The sequence below is a fragment of the Lepus europaeus genome, chromosome 14 (assembly GCF_033115175.1).
Source record: "Lepus europaeus isolate LE1 chromosome 14, mLepTim1.pri, whole genome shotgun sequence".
Lineage (NCBI taxonomy): Eukaryota > Metazoa > Chordata > Mammalia > Lagomorpha > Leporidae > Lepus > Lepus europaeus.
In genome coordinates, this window is record NC_084840.1 from 68,126,842 (window position 1) to 68,144,706 (window position 17,865).

The 17,865-nt window shown below is 46.7% G+C and overlaps 2 protein-coding genes across 6 annotated transcripts in view; one reads left to right on the top strand and one right to left on the bottom strand.

Moving 5' to 3' along the window:
- The first annotated feature begins 343 nt into the window (after window positions 1-343).
- Window positions 344-8,686, top strand: UCMA (upper zone of growth plate and cartilage matrix associated). 2 transcript variants are annotated; one of them, XM_062211416.1, is made up of 5 exons: window positions 344-480; window positions 850-915; window positions 993-1,088; window positions 4,538-4,636; window positions 8,281-8,686. In XM_062211416.1, the coding sequence occupies exons 1-5, from the start codon at window positions 423-425 to the stop codon at window positions 8,376-8,378; spliced, it is 417 nt and encodes a 138-aa protein (XP_062067400.1). In that variant the 5' UTR covers window positions 344-422; the 3' UTR covers window positions 8,379-8,686. The 2 variants fall into 2 exon arrangements, with proteins under 2 accessions (XP_062067400.1, XP_062067401.1); XM_062211417.1 differs by lacking the exon at window positions 993-1,088.
- A 6,121-nt stretch (window positions 8,687-14,807) lies between these two features.
- MCM10 (minichromosome maintenance 10 replication initiation factor) overlaps window positions 14,808-17,865 on the bottom strand; it is a 40,582-nt gene continuing 37,524 nt past the window's right edge. For all 4 annotated transcript variants that reach the window (XM_062210891.1, XM_062210890.1, XM_062210888.1 and 1 more), the window contains exons 19-20: window positions 16,841-16,883; window positions 14,808-16,746 (exon numbers count right to left, since the gene is read on the bottom strand). In XM_062210891.1, coding sequence (XP_062066875.1) covers window positions 16,663-16,746; window positions 16,841-16,883 — 127 coding nt within the window. In that variant the 3' untranslated portion in view covers window positions 14,808-16,662. The remainder of the gene's footprint in view (window positions 16,747-16,840; window positions 16,884-17,865) is intronic.

Consider the following 17,865-nt stretch of genomic DNA (forward strand, 5'->3'; position numbering starts at 1 on the left):
TGATCCCCTTGAGGACACCAGTCCTAACATCCCTGGAGCAGGTGCAAAGAGCTCTTAGAGACCGGCCCTGGGTCTCTGAATCTCGACTCTTAGGCTGCACATCCTCAACAGCAACTCCTTGGACGCTGATATTGGAAAGGTCCCAGCCCGTGGCTCCGACTACAAGCCTTGCTTCTGTAGAGGTTTGCCAGGTGCCAAAAACATCTCTGGTGCTCTGGCCGGGAGCAGCCAATGGAAACTGCAGCCAGGACCCCTCCCACTCTCCCTCTGTGGTATCCCAGCTCTCTCTGTCCTCTCTCCCTCCCTCTTCCTGGCCAATCTGACTCAGAAGCAAGGACCCTGGGCAGGGCAGCAGCTCTGGGGGCTGCGGGAATACCTTGTCTGACCTGCAGTGCCTAGAGGGAGCCTCAGCTGTTACAAAGATGATTTGGAGACAGGTCCTCCTCCTGTCCTGCTTCTCAGCTGTGGTGCTCCTGTCTAGTGAGTATGGGAGGGCCAAGGGTGGACTGTGGTCACTACATACTAAGACTTAGCCTATACAGGGGAGTCTGCTCAGGTGGCACTGGTAGAAGGGGTGTGCTTATTGTTAAGATACTATGCTTGGGATATGAGTATGAGTGTGTGTGTGTGTGTGCAAGACATGCTATAATACAGGAAAATAGCAAAGAAAGAAAAAAATAGAAAAAGAAAACTCCCCAGCTGGCCTGGTGGGTTCAGGTCTTTAGCTGGCATGTGAGGGACCTAGAGTCCCTGGCCAGTCCCTGAGGCCAGAGAGGGCTGTGGAGGCCCCGCTTGGGGTCTGGTTCCCCCCTGCTGCTGTAGGAGTTCACCTGTGCCTTCATCCCACAGGGCTGCGGGAGGGCACCAGTGCGTCCGTGGGCAGCCGGCAGGCAGCAGGAGACGAGGCTCAGGAAGGTGAGCAGAGGGGCTCCCCCGCTACCCGGCAGCCCTGGCACCCTGTGCTGATGGTGATAGCCTCTCTTGGGTTTCAGGTGTGAAGCCAAAGATTTTTATGCAGGAATCAGATGCCTCCAATTTCCTCAAGAAACGCGGCAAGCGGTCCCCTAAATCCCGTGAAGAGGTCAACGGTAAGGACGCTGGACAGCCTGGCCTTTGCTCATGCCTCCTGGTTCCTCCTCTTAGCCACAGTGGGCAGGCAGCAGGACACAGCGGGGCAGCGGGGGTTCAACCCAGACCCTTGGCTATCAGGGTGGACACAGCTCTGACTGAGAAGTTACATCCGATTTCCTTGGTTGTGGGTCCCATATTGGAGTGAATGTGTTGTTGTGAAAGAAACGGGTGTCAAATGTACTTAGCAGTTGTTAAGATGCATCCTGATTTCAGAAAGAAATGTATGAAGGAGGAAACACAAGTACTAGTCTAGCAGGGACACAACGCTACAGTGTGTGCTTCTGGGTGGTGCTCGCACAGTGTACCCTCTATTCAAGGGCATTGGCTTCACACACAGGGAGAGTGCAGAGGACGGGGTGCTGAGCAGTGGGGCCCTGCTGCTAAGTGGCCCCCACCACCTCCTCTCCCTGACCCTCATCTCCTTATTTATAAGCCTCTGAAAAAGCTGTGTTCAGCCAGCAGTTTTCAGTTTGGATTTCCCATGACTTTGGGTGAGCACGGCTCCTGCACAGCCTGCTGTATTTCCTGTCATCCCACAGTTGCAAGGCCTTCAGGTTTCTGATTTTTCCATGACTCAGACAACTGTCCCAGCCGAGTCTGTGCCTTGATTCTTTCCTGGGCGTGTGTGTGTGTGTGTGTATGAATGAACTCTTTGTATCCATCAGCATTCAGCGAGGTGAACTGCTTGGTAAAAAAAATGACAGGCCTGTTTTCAAATGATGGGGGAAGAATAGAGATGCTTGCAGATGAAATTCTCCCCCTTTTTTTTTAACTTGGATACTATAACTGCACTAGGAAAATTTCCAGGCCTCACACAATTTGAGGTTGAATAGTTGGCCAATGTCAAGAAACACTGAAAAGCTAGGATGGAGGCTGGGTCATTTGTGATTGAAATCAGAGAAGCAACTTTCTGGCAGACATCCCAGGGGGAAACAGGTGTGATTTTAGGACAGGCAAATACCTTCCATCCTCCTGAGCCGACTCAGAACAATGAGGTCCCTCATATCGAATGGGAGCTCGGTGTGGCAAGAGTCAAGGGAGGCCCAGGACAGCCTGGTGATCAGAGGGTGACACAGGAATGCATCTGCTGCCATCTGGCCATCTCCAGTGCACGGCAGGGGAGCAGTGCCCAGTGACTGCTCAGGGGAGGGCTGAGTGACACTTCAGGCAACTGGAACTTGGAACCAGGGGACAGGCATCTGACATCTCTAAGCTTCTAGAGAAAGGCATGGGTGGTGTTTGGGTGGAAAGAGAAACGGATGGAATGCCCACATCTTTGACAAGGGACGTGTATAGTGCATAGCAAGGACACGCATGATAAAAATACCTTCCTGTTCTGAGAATTAGATTGCTCTTGGTCACTGCGGCATCGGAAGTCAAATGTGTGGCACTCTGACAAGCAACTTGTGCAGACTGTTTCTTTCCCTGAGTGCAGAGGGGCTGGAAAATGCTTCCTTAGGACTCGGTACCGGCTCACGGAGCATCTGCTTCCTAAACCCTCAGGCCTTCCTCCTTCCACAACAGCTGTCGGGTATCTGGAGCAATACCAGGGTCTACGGTGGGTCAAGAAGGGGAGGCTGCTATGCCAGTAGTTGAATGTGGGAATGGGTGCTTGGGACTCCAGCCCTACCTGTGCCCCTCCCAGCTGTGTGACATCCATTGGGTCACTGCTATCTCCCCTAAGGCTAAATCCCCTCCTTTGAAATGGGTGGGTGTGGGAGTGAGGGCCTCCAACCCCTTCCACCAGACTGAAGTTTCCTACAAGTTTGTGGGTAAAGGCAGAAGCCTGGAAGAAAGATGGAACTTAGAGATCCATACTAAGACTAACTCACAGACACCTGGACTTTTTAATCTAAGCTACATCAAATCATGGCCATACAACACATACTGGGATCATATAATTTACATATTAATATAAGTCCTTTCTTCCAAGAAGGATTTGAGATGATTTCTAGTATTTTCATTTAGCAAAGAAATACTTTTTGTTGTCTCTCCCAACACTTTTAACATGGGATGGGCAGGGGACCTTGGCTTTTCTGTTTCTCTGCTTCCCTCAACTTGCCACCATCCAACTTCCTCTTGCACATCAAATATGGTGGGGGCAAGAAGAGAACTTCAATCTCCCGTGTTGACGGGAGGGGGCTCTGCCCTAAAAATGTGAGGTGGCTCAAGCAGCTGATCCTTCTGTGCTACACATGGAGAGAGAGAGAGAGAGAGAGAGAGAGAGAGAGAGAGAGAGAGCACGAGGGAGAGCCACCTTGAAAGTAAAGAGCTTGAAATAATTTTCTCCAAATGACAACTCTCAGAGATTTTTATTCTAGTAGTCATCATATTATACATGGTGAAACTCCTAAAATCTTTTGCCTTAACCAGATTCTTGATCTCTTAATTAGAGGGACAGAATCTTTCTTTTTTCAGTTTTAAAAATGTATGTATTTATCTGCAGGGAGAAGGAGAGAGCATGAGTGAGAAAGAGAGACAGAGAGGTGGGTTCAGGGACAGACAGAGAGCTCCTGGGCGCTGGATGACCCTACATGCCCTCAACAGTTAGGACTGGGCCAGGCTGAAGTCAGAAGGCTGGGTCTCTCATGTGGGTAGCAGGGACCCAAGCACTTGAGCCACAGTCTGGTGCCTCACAGAGTACATGTTAGCAGGAAGCTGGAATCAGGAGCAGAGCTGGGACTCAGACCTGGGTGTCTCAGGCAGTGGCTCAACCACTGTGCCAAATGCTTGCTCCCAGATTTTTTTTTTTACTAACTTTTTAATCCCAGTGCTGAGTCTCTATCCTGACCTGGATAAATGCTCAAAAATGCTAAATGGACCTGAAGGTATTGAGATGAGATTAAATTTAAATTGGATTATTCCTTTATGGAAATCATTTCTGATCATGAGATTTCTACATGGCCTTGTATACTTTGAATATATCACTAACTTTGTCTGGAGCTGAATCATTTTACACTATAGGGCTTCCATCTCTTTATCTGCAAAATGGAGGCAGTGGACAAAGATAATCTTTTATTTAAACATGAAAAATCTTCTACATCTGGTCATTGCCCAATAGCTCATTTTTTAAAAAAGGATTTATTTATTTGAAAGTCAAAGTTGGGGAGGAGAGAGAGAGGGGGAGGGAGAGGGAGAGGAAGCCAGGAGCCAGAACTCCATTTGGGTCTCCCACATGGGTGTCATGGGCCTAAGCACTTGGGCCATCATCTCCCACTGCTTTCCCAGGTGCATTAGCAGGGTGCTGGATCAGAAGTGGAGCAGCTGAGACTTGAACTGGCATGCCAGTGTTGCAGGTGGTGGCTTAACCCACTGTGCCATGTTGGCCCCTGAGATAATCCCCTAGGTCCTTCAGGTGTATCCTCAGCACCTTCTTTCTTGGGGGCAACCCTGACTCTTTTCACAGCGGAAAACAGGCAGAAGCTACGGGCTGATGAGCTGCGGAGAGAATATTACGAGGAACAAAGGAATGAATTCGAGAACTTTGTGGAGGAACAAAATGATGGTAAGAGCTCTTCACTAGTCTCTTCAGGGAAGGGTGCCTTGTGAGAAAGTCGCATGGCTTCCCTCTACTTCTTCTTCCCAAATTTTGTTTGTTTAAAATATTATTTAAAATAATATATTAGAGGTAGGGACACACACACACACACACCACTCTCATTTTCTGGCTCACTCCCCCAAATGCCCACAATGGCTGGAACTGGGTTAGGACCATTACCAGGAGCCAAGAACTCATTCCAGGCCTCACATGTGGGTGGCACGAATCCAACCACTTGAGCCATCACTGCTTCCTTTCAGGGTTAGCTGGACACTGGACTCAGGAGCTGGAGCTGGGAATCAAACCCAGGCACTCTGATACAGGATGTGGCATTTTAACTGCTAGGCCAAATGTCAGCTCCTCTACTACCCCCATTTAACTGTAGGAGGGAGGTGTGGGAAGATCTACTTTAAATTCATATCCATAAGAGCCTTGAAAAGCAAGGAAAAAGCCAGAGAAATGGCTATACAGAACTTGAGAAGGTGTGGAAGAGGGTAGGATTTCTGTGTTAGCATTGGCTTGGGGACTGTGGAGATGGGGAATTGTTAGCTGACCGAATGATGCAGACTCCTTTTCCTCCTTCCTGTTACTCAGGGATCACTGTGCTGGTCTGTGTTTTCTGCCCAAGCAATGAAACCAGGGGCTTTGTTCTGGTAGGCTGTGCTGGGTTGATTTCAAACTCACTCTTTTTTTTTTTTTAAAGATTTATTTATTTTATTTGAAAGTCAGAGTTACACAGAGAGAGGAGAGGCAGAGAGAAAGAAAGAGAGAGGTTTTCCATCTGCTGGTTCACTCTCAAATTGGCCGCAACAGCCGGAGCTGCGCCGATCCAAAGCCAGGAGCCAGGAGCTTCCTTTGGGTCTCCCACGTGGGTGCAGGGGCCCAAGGACTTGGGCTATCTTCTACTGCTTTTCCAGGCCATAGCAGAGAGCTAGATTGGAAGTGGAGCAGCCAGGTCTTGAACTGGTGCCCATACGGGATGCCGGTGCTTCAGGCCAGGGCATTAACCCACTGTGCCACAGCGCCGGCCCCAAACTCACTTTCAAGTACCTTGGATTCACATCTGTGTGGGATCTCCCGGACATCACACTGGACAAGACCTTCATTCACCCTTTCATTTTAATTATCGCCTTAACTGAGTGGTACAAGCAAAAATCGAGGCATAGGAAGGACAAAGGAACACAGAAGGTGACAAACAAGTCGGCAGCCCTGGGGTTGGAGCTCAGGCATGTCTGCCAGCAAAGTTCCTGCTTCTGAAAGTCATGGATGACCAAGTGCATAGAGGTCTTGGAGATTTTTGGTGCAGGAACTGGCACACTGGTGGATGGAGTGAGGGAGATAAAACACAGCAGCTACCAGGTGTCCTCTCCAGAACTCGATAAAGGAAGGAGCTAAGGTGGAAAAGATCTGTTTTGAAAAGGTGCAACTCATTTTTGTGCCTGTCCCTTTTCCTTGCCTTCCTTCCTTCCACACAGTGGCCTGAGTGTCTGAAATATCCACCTTGGAGCCATGATCAAAGTGCCTGTCTTCCAAGCCCTTCTCTGAGGACCCTGGTCTCAGCCTCTCTGACAGTGTTACCTGTCTTAAGAGTCTCCACCTCTCCCAAGGCACTTGCTTTAGACATTAACTGCCAAGTCAAAGTCACACTGTCAACGTTGACAAAGAGGAGGTGGTCTACCGTGCTGCAGAAATGTCTCAAAGAGTTAACTGCTCACATCTAAAGCTCCAGTCTGGGCCTGGCTCAGCTGCTCCAGGCTGTCCCTGGGAATCAAGTACGAAAGGGGATTTTCAGCACCAAGGGGAGCGCTGACTCTGCACTCACAGAGGAGGGAAACATTGGCAGCAGCCATGGTGCCTCAAACAGGCAGTGGTAACAGGGCCCTTCTTGCTGAGGTGGGACTCAGCCCAAGCACCTGGCTCTCACGGGTGCTAAGGAACATGAGGACATCCATTTTCTCCACATCCTGAAGCCACCAGCTTATCAGACAAGGTCATAGATGACACCAATTTCACTAGCACCAAATCAGGCTTCCCAGGGTTTTCTGGTGGAATCCACACTGAGACAAAGCAGAGAAAGACATGTTTCAGTCCTCAACATCTTCTTCTTCTGCTAGGTCTTCTCATTCTCCCAATGCTTCTCATGAAGGCTTTTCTTTTTCTTTGTTTTTACAAAATGTGATGATTACTGTCATGGTTTTCTTTTTTCTTTCTTTCTTTCTCCAAAGATTTATTTTATCTGAGAGGCAGAGTCTCTCTCCCTCTCCCTCTCCCTCTCTCACACACACACCTTTAATCTGCTGATGCACTCCCCATATCACCTCAGTGGCACAGTCTGGGCCAAGCCAAAGCTAGGAGCCAGGAGCTCTATCCGGGTCTTCCACGTGGGTGGCAGGGGCTAATCCATCTTTTTCCAGTTAGATTTTTTTTAAAGAGATTTATTTATTTATTTGAAACTCAGAGTTACACAGAGAGAGGAGAGGCAGAGAGAGAGAGAGAGAGAGAGAGAGAGAGAGAGAGATCTTCCATCTGCTGGTTTACTCCCCAATTGGCCACAATGGCTGTAGTTGTTTCGATCCAAAGCCAGGAGCCAGGAGCTTCTTCTGGGTCTCCCACGTGGGTGCAGGGGCCCAAGGACTTGGACCATCTTCTACTGCTTTCCCAGGCCACAGCAGAGAGCTGGATCAGAAGAAGAGCAGCCAGGACTAGAACCAGCGCCCATATGGGATGCCAGAGCTTCAGGCCAGGGTGTTAACCCGCTGCTCCACAGCGCTGGCCCTTCCAGTTAGATTTTTTTAAAAAGATTTATTTATTTATTTGAAGGCAGAGTTATTGAGAGGGGGAGAGACAGAACGAGATCTTTCATTTGCTGGTTCACTCCTCATATGGCTGTGATGATCAGGACTGGGTCAGGCTGAAGCCAGGAGCCAGGAACTCCATCAGGATCTCCCACATGGGTGGCAGGGACCTAAGTACTTGGGCCATCTTCTGCTGCTTTCCCAGGTGCATGAGCAGGGAGCTGGATTAGAAGTGGAGAAGCTGGGACTTGAACTGGTGTAGATATGGGATGTCAGTGTCACAGGGAATGTCTCAACTTGCTGCACAACATGGGCTCCTCCATTTTTTTAATCAAACCTTTATGAATACAGACCAGTATAGGGGAGAAAACTGCTCATCCCCCATCACTCCAGGATCCTGAGGTTTCCCTGTGCAGTGTGTTAAAGGCATGGTTTGTATCTGCTTTTGTTGTACTGTGCTGTTGCTTTGGGATTTGGTGTCCTAGATACTACCTCTGTGAGCCAGTGATTGCTAAGGCTCTTTCCCCCTTTTGCTGTGACGTGAGCAGAACAGCATGCAGGGTGCCAAACCTTGGTCTCAGTTCTACTGGCAGCCAATCCTGTGACCTGTGTGGCTAACCCACAAAACAAGGCCTCTCAACTCATTCCCGGGCTCCTTGCTGCTCTGACATTCTGTGTTGCCTAGGGCTCGCAGGCACGTGTGGCTCCTGTCCCTGCAGGGCCCGGCAATGCGGGCTGAGGGCAGCTGGGGGTGGTGGCTGTGCTTGGGCCAGATTCCTCTCTGTCCTCACAGGTGACTTGGTCTTTGCTCCACAGAGCAGGAAGAGAGGAGCCGGGAGGCAGTGGAACAGTGGCGACAGTGGCATTATGACGGGCTGTATCCTCCCTACCTCTACAACCGCCACCACATCTGACCTCCCTGAGGCAAACCGGCAAGGAGCCATGTGACGCACTCCCCTTCTCCCAGGCAATGCACCTGCAATGCTCACACAGTCCTGGGAGACACAATTGCCTCATCTTCTGATGCCTCAAACACCCTGGCTTTTGCTTCTTTGCAGGTGATTTTCTGGGGCCCCTGGGTGCCTCTCTAGCACTAAACCTTCAGGTCCGACCGGCTTGGTCATTGTTCCCCAGAGCAGAACTCCTGTCCTATAGAACAGTATATCCAACTGAAGAAGAGAAATGGGTACATGTTTGCTTCCAGCTTACCAATAAAAATGCTGTGTGCCAAGCGTCTTTCTTAGCCTCTCAAGCCTCAAACTGAGCCGAGGCCCCTTAAGTGATTGTGTGGTTTTCTCTTCTGCTTGAGCATGTGACAGCTTGAACCCGAGGGAGTGCTTACTGCTCACTCTTCCTCCGCGTGTCTCAGGAGTTAGGCAGAGGAGTGAAAATGAAGGAAAATACAACTGATTTGGAAAAACCATTCTCTGAGAAGGTGACTGAGCCAGATGCTTCCTATCCATTGCCTCTGAAAAGTCAGAGGACTCAACTGTGATGCCTTAACTGCATCACTCACAAGCCAGGGTGACAGCAAGGCCAGCTTCGCAGACACAAGTAGGAAGCAGGGACAATGAGGTTTTGGTGCTGCCTTCTGGTTCACCATCTGCCTTCTTCCCACCCTTGCTCTCCTCTGACTTTCAGGAATCCCACACTAAAGTGCAGACAAACCAAGAACACCTTAAGCAAGCACCTCTTTGTGTATCCTTACCCAACCTTTCTTCAAATAAGACACTTCCACTGAAAATTATCATTTTGCTAAATCCGGGCTCATTGTAGTAAATTAAAGCAATATTGGAATATACTACACAGAAGAGGAGCAGAGGTCTTTTTTTCCTCCCATCTCCTTGAAAGGGGTGCAGGGAGAGAGAGAGAGAGAGAGAGCGAGCTGAGAGAACACACATTATCTTCTATCCACTGGTTTATTCCCCCAAAGCCAGGGGTGGGCCAGGACAAAGCCAAGAGCCTGGAACTCCATGTCTCTCACATGGATGGTGGGAGTCAAGTATTTGAGCACTGAACTTCTGCCTTTCCAAGAACATTAGTAGACTGGGTTCAAAGAGAGCAGCCAGGACTCAAAAATGGGATGCTGGTGTCACAAGCAATGCCTTAATCCACTGCACAATGACATTGCTCCTGTCAATCCTTTCTTAAAGTAAGCAATTGAGAACATTAGCAAGTAAGACTGGGATGGAGGGCTCTTGAAATACACACTGTTCTTGCCTTGGATACATCAAGTCCCTTATATAAACAGCACAGCACTGCATATGACCTATGCAATATTCCTGCATACTATGAATCATCTCTACACTACCTATAATGCCCAAGACAATATAAATGCCAAGCAAACAGCTGTTGTGTTTTATAGGGATTAACAGTAAAAAAAAAAAAAAGAGAGAGAGAGAGAGAGAAGTTAAGTCTTCACATGTTCAGATTTGATGAATTTTTTTTCTCTAATTCTTCAGTCCCTAGATGGAGAACCCAAGGCCATGGAGAGCTGGTCAACTGTATTCTTTTAAAATATTTATTTGAAAGGCAGGGTGACAGAGAGAGAGGGAAAGACACAGAAAGAGATCTTCCATCCACTGGTTCACTCCCTAAATGGCCTCAATATCCTAGGCTGGTGCCAGAAGCAAGGAATTCCATCTAGGTATCCCACATAGGTAGTTGGGGCCCAAGTACCTGGGGCATCCTCTACTTCCTTACCAGGCGCATTAGCAGGGAGTTGGATTGGAAGCGCAGTACCCGGGACTTGAACCTGCACTCTGATATGGGATGCTGGTATTAGGAGCAGCAGCATGACCTGGTGTGCCACAATGCTGACATCTGAATTTTTTTCATGCCAGGTTGTGCAATAGAAAAAGACAAAGCTTTGCTGTGCTACCTCCACTAGGAAATGAGGAGCCAGGCTTAGAGAACAGGTGGACGGCAGCAGATGGACTCTGACTCATGGCCAAACCACATGGCCACCTGCCTGTCATGTGTCCACAGACAGGAATGCAGGGGCTATACAGATGTCAAAAACCAAGAACAGTTTATGTGAGTGGCCCATTTAAGAAAGCAAAACAAAAGCGCCTGTCCTTTCCTCTTCACTGGCTAGGACTCTGGATAGAAGTCTCTGGCAGGAGGGGCTGAGTAAGAATTCTCTCACCTCGTTCTACCTCAGCCTTCACAAGGGCTCCATTGTACTTCAAGGTTTTCAAGTTCAGTCCAGAATTCCTTTGCCAAAAGCCAACTGCAGTCACTTCCTTGGCAGGGAGAAGAAAGCCAAAGAGAATAGGACCAGGAATCTGGGCAGCTACATATAATAGTGACAGAGCAATTTGTATTTTTGGAGGAGTTGGGTCTTGTCAAAAGTTTGGCTTTTGGTACATTTTTGGGCTCATTCTCTTCTTCTTCTTCTTCTTCTTCTTCTTTTTTTTCATCATTATTGCCCCATTCTTAAGGGATTTCAGGTAAGCAACAAATTTGTCAAGGGACACATTTGTTCCTCACTTTTGTTTGCTCATTTTTTATCTATGTTGGAATTTCTTTTCTTTTAGATATACTTAAAGGATTTATTTATATGAAAGGCAGAATAACAGAGAGTGGGAGACACAGAGAGATTGTTCATCTGCTGGTTCATTTCAAAGGACCATAATAGCCAGGGCTGGGCCAGGCAGAAGCCAGGAGCCAGGAGCTTCCTCCAGGTCTTCCATGTGCGTGCAGTGGCCCAAGCACTTGGGGCGTCCTCTGCTGCTTTTTCAGGCACATTAGCAGGGAGCTGGATTGGAAGTGGAGTAACCGGGACATGAACTGGTGCTGCCAATGGTGGCTTAACCTGCTGCACCACAGTGTCAACCATGGGAAGATTCTTGATCTATTCTTGTTTTGAGAAACATTATACTGCTGCTTGTTATGATTTGTGGCTATATTTGCAATTCAAATAATTGTTACTCATAATCCCCAAATCAATACTTTAGGTACTTTTTGTCGTGATTCATGGTTGCTCACATGTACAGAACGTGTTTCCAGATGAGGACAAACAAAATGATGCTACTTCAACTCATCCATGTGGATCTGGATAAAACTGGGTCCCAGATAAGGAACACAGGCCATCTTTTCCTTATTTCTTCCAGGAGGAGGCAGGAACTGTGAGCTTCAAGGAACGGTTCTTCCCCAGAACCTGAGAACCCTACTTTGGGCCCTCCAGGTAGGATATCTCCCTACACTTTCTTGCTAGAAGCCAACAAGGGCAAAGGGCTTGCAATGAAAAGACAGACACAATGTCTTCTGTTTGGTTTTGTAGTTTTTACTTCCAGGTAAATTCCACTACACGCATTGACATCTCAAGTAAATTCCCATTATGATTTTTATGGGCCAGCGATGCTTTTGCCTTCTTGGGTGCCTTCCTTGTCGAAACACTAAAAGGTATATTCTACTGCTGTGCTGGCATAGAATATATTTCTAGGCTAAAATTTTCTTCAACCTCAAAGATACTTTTCTTCTGGTTTTAAGACACGATTTCAGCTCTCACACTGTGAGCGTGTCCTTTTTCTGCTGTTGGCGACTTTCATGTTTAAAGAGGCCCCCCGTGCATGGTGGTGATGCACTGTCTGCCGTTCCCAAGTTCAAGGTCCTGATGTGCCTTACAGAAAAGGTCCACGTGCCGGGTAAGTTTCAAGTGTGAGTTCTGTTAGTGAATTAACAACACATATTAAACAAGATGTCTTTAAACAGGACACCCACAGAGATCATACATATATCTGTTGGTAAAAATGCAGTGAGGGGCTCACAGGAACCACAGGCTCTCTGCTAGGAATGGTGGTTTGTTACACATAGGTTCAGTGTTTGCAGCGACATAACCAGAATTGGCTGCAGACATGTTGAACAGAGGGTCTGACCCCTGCAGGACATGGTAGGACATTTTGACTTGGACATTTCAACAGCGTGACTGTCCTTTCAATTTTCAAAACTCTGACAGCTTTTTCTGTACATTGCTATTGATCTAAGACACCTGATCTCTTCAACATTTTCTGCTTATCTTCTTTATCACCATTTCTCTTCTCAGATTATAGCACATACAGATAGAATTTCATCTTTTGAACCATCTATATTTGACAGCAGAAAGGTTTCCAAATCACTTGAGATCAGAGATGCCTCTGTCACTGACAGGGAGAAATCTGATTGGTTACAATTTATGATGCTCTTAGGCAAATAGATCTGTGCTCTAGATTTTTTAAAAAAGCCACCAGAGTTTATTTAACCTGCTACAAACATCAAGCTTTATTTTTGTTATCATCACCATCTATACAGAAACCCAATTTATCCTGGTCAATTTTGCTGTGCAATCATTCAGTCTGAAGATTTTAATATCTTCAGTTCCTTTTGAGACAATTCCACATCACTCAATGAGAAGTTCCTTATTTGCTATTCTGGATGATTTTTATCTAATAATTCCACTTTCCTTTTATTGTTTGAAAAGGGAAAATACACAATGCTAAAAACACTCAAGACAGACAATTTTTAATTTTTTTAAAATGCAGCACTTTTATTTCTCTGTACACCAGTATTGCTGGGGCCTAATGTTCTCATGTAACAGTGGAAAAACAAAAGATTTGCTGTCATCTCTTAAACAATCAAAAACTGTACAAAAATCTTACACAAACTTAAAGGATGAATAAATTTACAGGTGTAAATGTAAACCACTTCCAGCCTAAGGCAGGTATAACATGGTGTTCTGGCAGGAAAACCAGGTAAGAAGGAAAACTGGGCCCCAAAGCTTGGATCTCCCTGCCCCCCATCTCTACACACTTTATTTCTTTTTTTTCTTTTATAGTTTTTTTAAATTTTTATTATTTTTGACAGGCAGAGTGGATAGTGAGTGAGTGAGAGAGAGAGAGAGAGAGAGAGAGAGAGAGAAAGGTCTTCCTTTTGCCGTTGGTTCACCCTCCAATGGCCGCTGCGGCCAGCTCATCGCACTGATCCGAAGCCAGGAGCCAGGTGCTTCCTCCTGGTCTCCCATGCGGGTGCAGGGCCCAAGCACTTGGGCCATCCTCCACTGCACTCCCGGGCCATAGCAGAGAGCTGGCCTGGAAGAGGGGCAACCGGGATAGAATCCGGCACCCCTACCGGGACTAGAACCCGGTGTGCCAGCGCCGCAAGGCGGAGGATTAGCCTGTTAAGCCATGGCGCTGGCCACACTTTATTTCTTGTAAACAGAAAAAGGCGCAAAAGGGAAAAAATTGGGGTGAGTCTGCTGCGGCACAGGTGTTGTGACTAAGCCACCACTTGAGGCGCCTGCATCCCATATTGGAGTGCTGGCTTGAGTCCCGGCTCCTTTGTGTTTCCAATCCAGCTTCCTGCTAACTCACCCAGGAAGGCAGCAGATGAGGGACCAAGCACTTGGGTTCCTACCGCCCGTGTGGGAAACTGGCACTGAGTTCTGGGCTTCTGGCTTGGGCTGGCCTAGCCCTGGCTGTTGCGGACATATAGGGAATGAACTAATGGATGGAACATCTTTCTGTCCCTACATGCCTCTCTGCCTCTTAAGTAAAACAATAATCTCTGTGAAGACTGTGATGTTTGGATCAACAAGATTCTCAACAAAGGCCATTGCCAGTTTTTTGTGAATTTAGGTCACTGAGCGCTTGCTTACCCTGTTCTGATGGCCTATGACCACACAAACCCTACATTACTGAAGATAGGTTAATAAAAAATTAAATATGCATCATGGATTAGATAAAGAGGTAAGATTGAAAGATCTCATTGATAAGTGTTTTCAAGGCAGACAATTAAGTTCCCCCACCCCAACCTACCTAACCCTTCCCAACTTAGGATCTCAAATGATAGCCCCTTAAGATTTAGTGACTGAGAAATGACCCAAATATATTTCATATTTAGAAATTTAAAATCAAAAGTTTTAAAAAAGCACCCAGAGTCAACTCACTGTCATGTTACGAGCATGTTACATCATTTACACACCATACAAGCAAACACAGATCGAGCAATGCCCTGTATTCAAACAAGAACATATTTTCCCATAGAAAGAGGCTGACCAGTAATCCAAGAGCAACCTGCCAGTTCAAGTTCTATGTGACCTACTTTATATGTATTGCTCTGTGTCAAGTTTATGGGACTAATATATCTATTCTAAGTAAGCCATTTAAAAACATGAATTTCAAGTGCTTCTTGGTTCTTAATAATTTAACATTTTTCTTTGTTAGTAAAATTTCTTTAAAAAACAAGCATCTTCCAGAAAGTAAAGTACTACTGAAAGTTTAATTATTAGGACATAACCTCACAGTAAACACAAGAGTCAGAGACAGCAGCATCTACCTGTATAGAGCAGAGTTTCAGGCATGCAATTTTTTTTTTTTTTTTAAGATTTATTTATTTGAAAGGTAGAGTTACAGAGAGGCAGAGACAGCAGTCTTCCATCCACTGGTTCACTCCCCAGAAGGCCACAATGGCCAAAGCTGCACGGATCCGAAGCCAGAAGCCAGGAGATTCTTCCAGGTCTCCCACGTGGGTGCAGGGGCCCAAGGACTTGAACCATCTTCTGCTGCTGCTTTCCCAGGCCATGGCAGAGAGCAGGATGGGAAGTGGAGCAGCCAGGGCTTGAACCGGCACCCAAATGGGATGGTGGCACTGCAGGCAGCGGCTTTACCCACTATGCCCCAAAACATGCAAATTTTATTTCTGGCTGCTGAAAGCCTAAATCAATCTCTCGACTACTTCCCTTAGGTGTTATATTCCTAATATCATATCATATATCATAACATCTTGGGGGAAACCTCAAGTATTTCCACCTAGATGTCAATTCCAATACAATAATCCTATGAATTTGCCTAGTCTTATTTTATTTATTTTTACAGGCAGATTTAGACAGTGAGAGAGAGAAACAGAGAGAAAGGTGTTCCTTCCATTGTTCATCACCCAAATGGTCGCTACAGCCAGTGCACTGCGGTGATCCCAAGCCAGGAGCCAGGTGCCTCCTCCTGGTCTCCCATGCGGGTGCAGGGCCCAAGCACTTGGGCCATTCTCTACTGCCTTCCGGGGCCACAGCAGAGAGCTGGACTGGAAGAGGAGCAACTGGAACAGAATCCGGTGCCCCAACCGGGACTAGAACCCGGGGTGCCGGCACCGCAGGTGGAGGATTAGCCTAGTGAGCTGCGGTGCCGGCCAATTTGCCTTGTCTTTAGGTGGCATCAGCATTCATATGAATCTGTTTGCAAAGTCAGGTTGGCCAGACAGAGGTTTCTCCTAAATTTTTTTTTGCTGGTAATTTGCACAGGGTTTGGCCTTTACTTCTTGATGAGTTAATAAAGTGTATCTGCAAACCCCAAACTCCAAGGGATTTTTTTGTCTTTGTACACAGGACATTTCTGCTTATCAGTCGTGCTTCACGGCATCTCAAATTTTGTATTACTTTTGTTTAGAAGTGCTACTTCTTTTAAATACATAAATCTATGCTTAAAAATGATGAGATTTTAAGTATCCCTATTTCAGAGCTCCAAATATCGTTAAGAACAGAGAACTTTTCTTTCTCTTGCCATATACAAACATAAATAAACCAAAATGCAAAGTGGTTCAGTGATTTGTTCAACTTCCAAGAGCAAAACAGAGATGCCAGTACAGCAGAAAGGAACCTGGCTTTTAATATCAGTGCATCAAGATCATATGCAGGGCAGTGATCATAATTATCCAGGTGGGAGAAGGTTACACTATCGACAGACTCTGAGTGCTGAAAGATGCACTTGACAATCTCTTAGTCCAACTGTCTTCATTTCACAGATAAGGATGCAGAAGCCCCTAAGTCAAGCATCCGTATTCTTTTTTTCAAAATTATTTTTTCTTTGGATGCCATATAAACACTAGCTCTTTATTGTGATAAAGGAGCATACACTTTAAAACCAAGAGATCTGGAAACCCAGCTCTCAATTTATCTTCCAGTTTTTGGACAAGAGAGTCCTGAGCGCAGTCATGTCATCTCTACCAAGAATAGGAAAGACAATGGTTTCTTGATTTTCCACTTCAAAGACAATGTCACATTTCATGTCAAACCAACACAACGGAGGAGGAAAGAAGCAAAGCCCGAGGGCGTCACAAGCATTTGTTTGTCGTTGTCAATCAGGAACAGGAGCAATCCAGAGCCGATCCCTGGCTTTTCCAGAGCCACAGGAAGCGAGGTGGGTTGTGGGAAAACATCTGAAGCAAGGATTACTTAAGGCTGTTCAGAAATTTGGCATGTTCTTCGCCTCTTGGTAACAGGGTTTCTCCTCCTATTTTTGGACCAGTCTTTTCCTAGCAAAATGGGAAGTACTTTAATAAGAAATGGCTCAACATTATTTGCATGGGTAACTAAAATTAGTCACAAACTAGTATGCAAATGACATACCTTTAGCATTCCATCCCGTTCCCATTTGTAGAGACCACAGTTACTGAAACAGAAGAGATGACTTTACTCGGTTGTGAGGCATGGGCCCAGACACGCAGACAACGGTGCTCTTGGCACTGGGGAGAGTACCCCCCACCCAGGCTTTGTGGAGATGCTAGTAGAGGTGCTCCTCACATCACTGGTCAGATCTGAGGTTATGTTCTAATGCTACAAATAAACACTCCAAGGAGTCGAGACACTGCCTTCAAAACCTTACTAAGCAAGACTTGAGTGATGGAGATTCCAATGAGGGTTCCACTGGGCTGTGAGCACTACGGGTGATGGATGCATCTCTAGTTATTACTGGTGGTGTCGAGCTGAGGCAGATTTAGGAAGCCAGCCCTCTGATGCAGGGTGATCCATGGCTTTGCCCTGACTTCCTGTGCTTGGAGCTAAAGCGCTGTGAGCAGAAAAGGATTCATCCTCTTTTGGGGCTGGATCTTCCTTTTTCCCTTTGTCATCATAACCAGACTTTATCTGTCAGAGACTCCTGCTTGCACTTTCAACACAGTAGAGGACCCCCCTCCCACAGAAGGGATGTGACCATCTTAGGGGAAAGCTCCCTGTCTACAGTCTACTCAGAAAGAAAGAAGACAATATCGTAAAGTCACATAAACAAGTCTCCCAGCACCCTCAGGTTTTATAGGGTCTGGGTAGGGCACAGGGGGGTGTTTTACTGTTTTACCTGCCTCATTTTTCTTCCTTGTTTGCTTTGGATTCTGTTCCTGTCCTGAGCATCAGTATGCTAGTGCCTTTGGTTCCTGGGCCTCTCCACCACGACCTGGCCCAGCTAGCGACCGGCTCAATATCTACTCAGAGAACTCTAGTAGCCTACCTGTGGGTCAATGATGATATTATGGGGGGAAAACCCCTCCATTCTAGCCAGGAGTCTACAAACTAAGACCCAAATGTAAGCCCACCACCCACTTACAAACATAGGCAGTTTTAAAAAATTTTATGGGGGTTGGCATTGTGGTATTGTTGTG

Excerpts from the sequence above, each read along its gene's own strand:
- UCMA (XM_062211416.1), top strand. The coding sequence starts at position 423 with ATGATTTGGAGACAGGTCCTCCTCCTGTCCTGCTTCTCAGCTGTGGTG. Across the intron at positions 1,089-4,537 it reads ATCCCGTGAAGAGGTCAACG|CGGAAAACAGGCAGAAGCTA; the intron begins GTAAGGACGCTG and ends CTCTTTTCACAG. Across the intron at positions 4,637-8,280 it reads TGTGGAGGAACAAAATGATG|AGCAGGAAGAGAGGAGCCGG; the intron begins GTAAGAGCTCTT and ends TTTGCTCCACAG.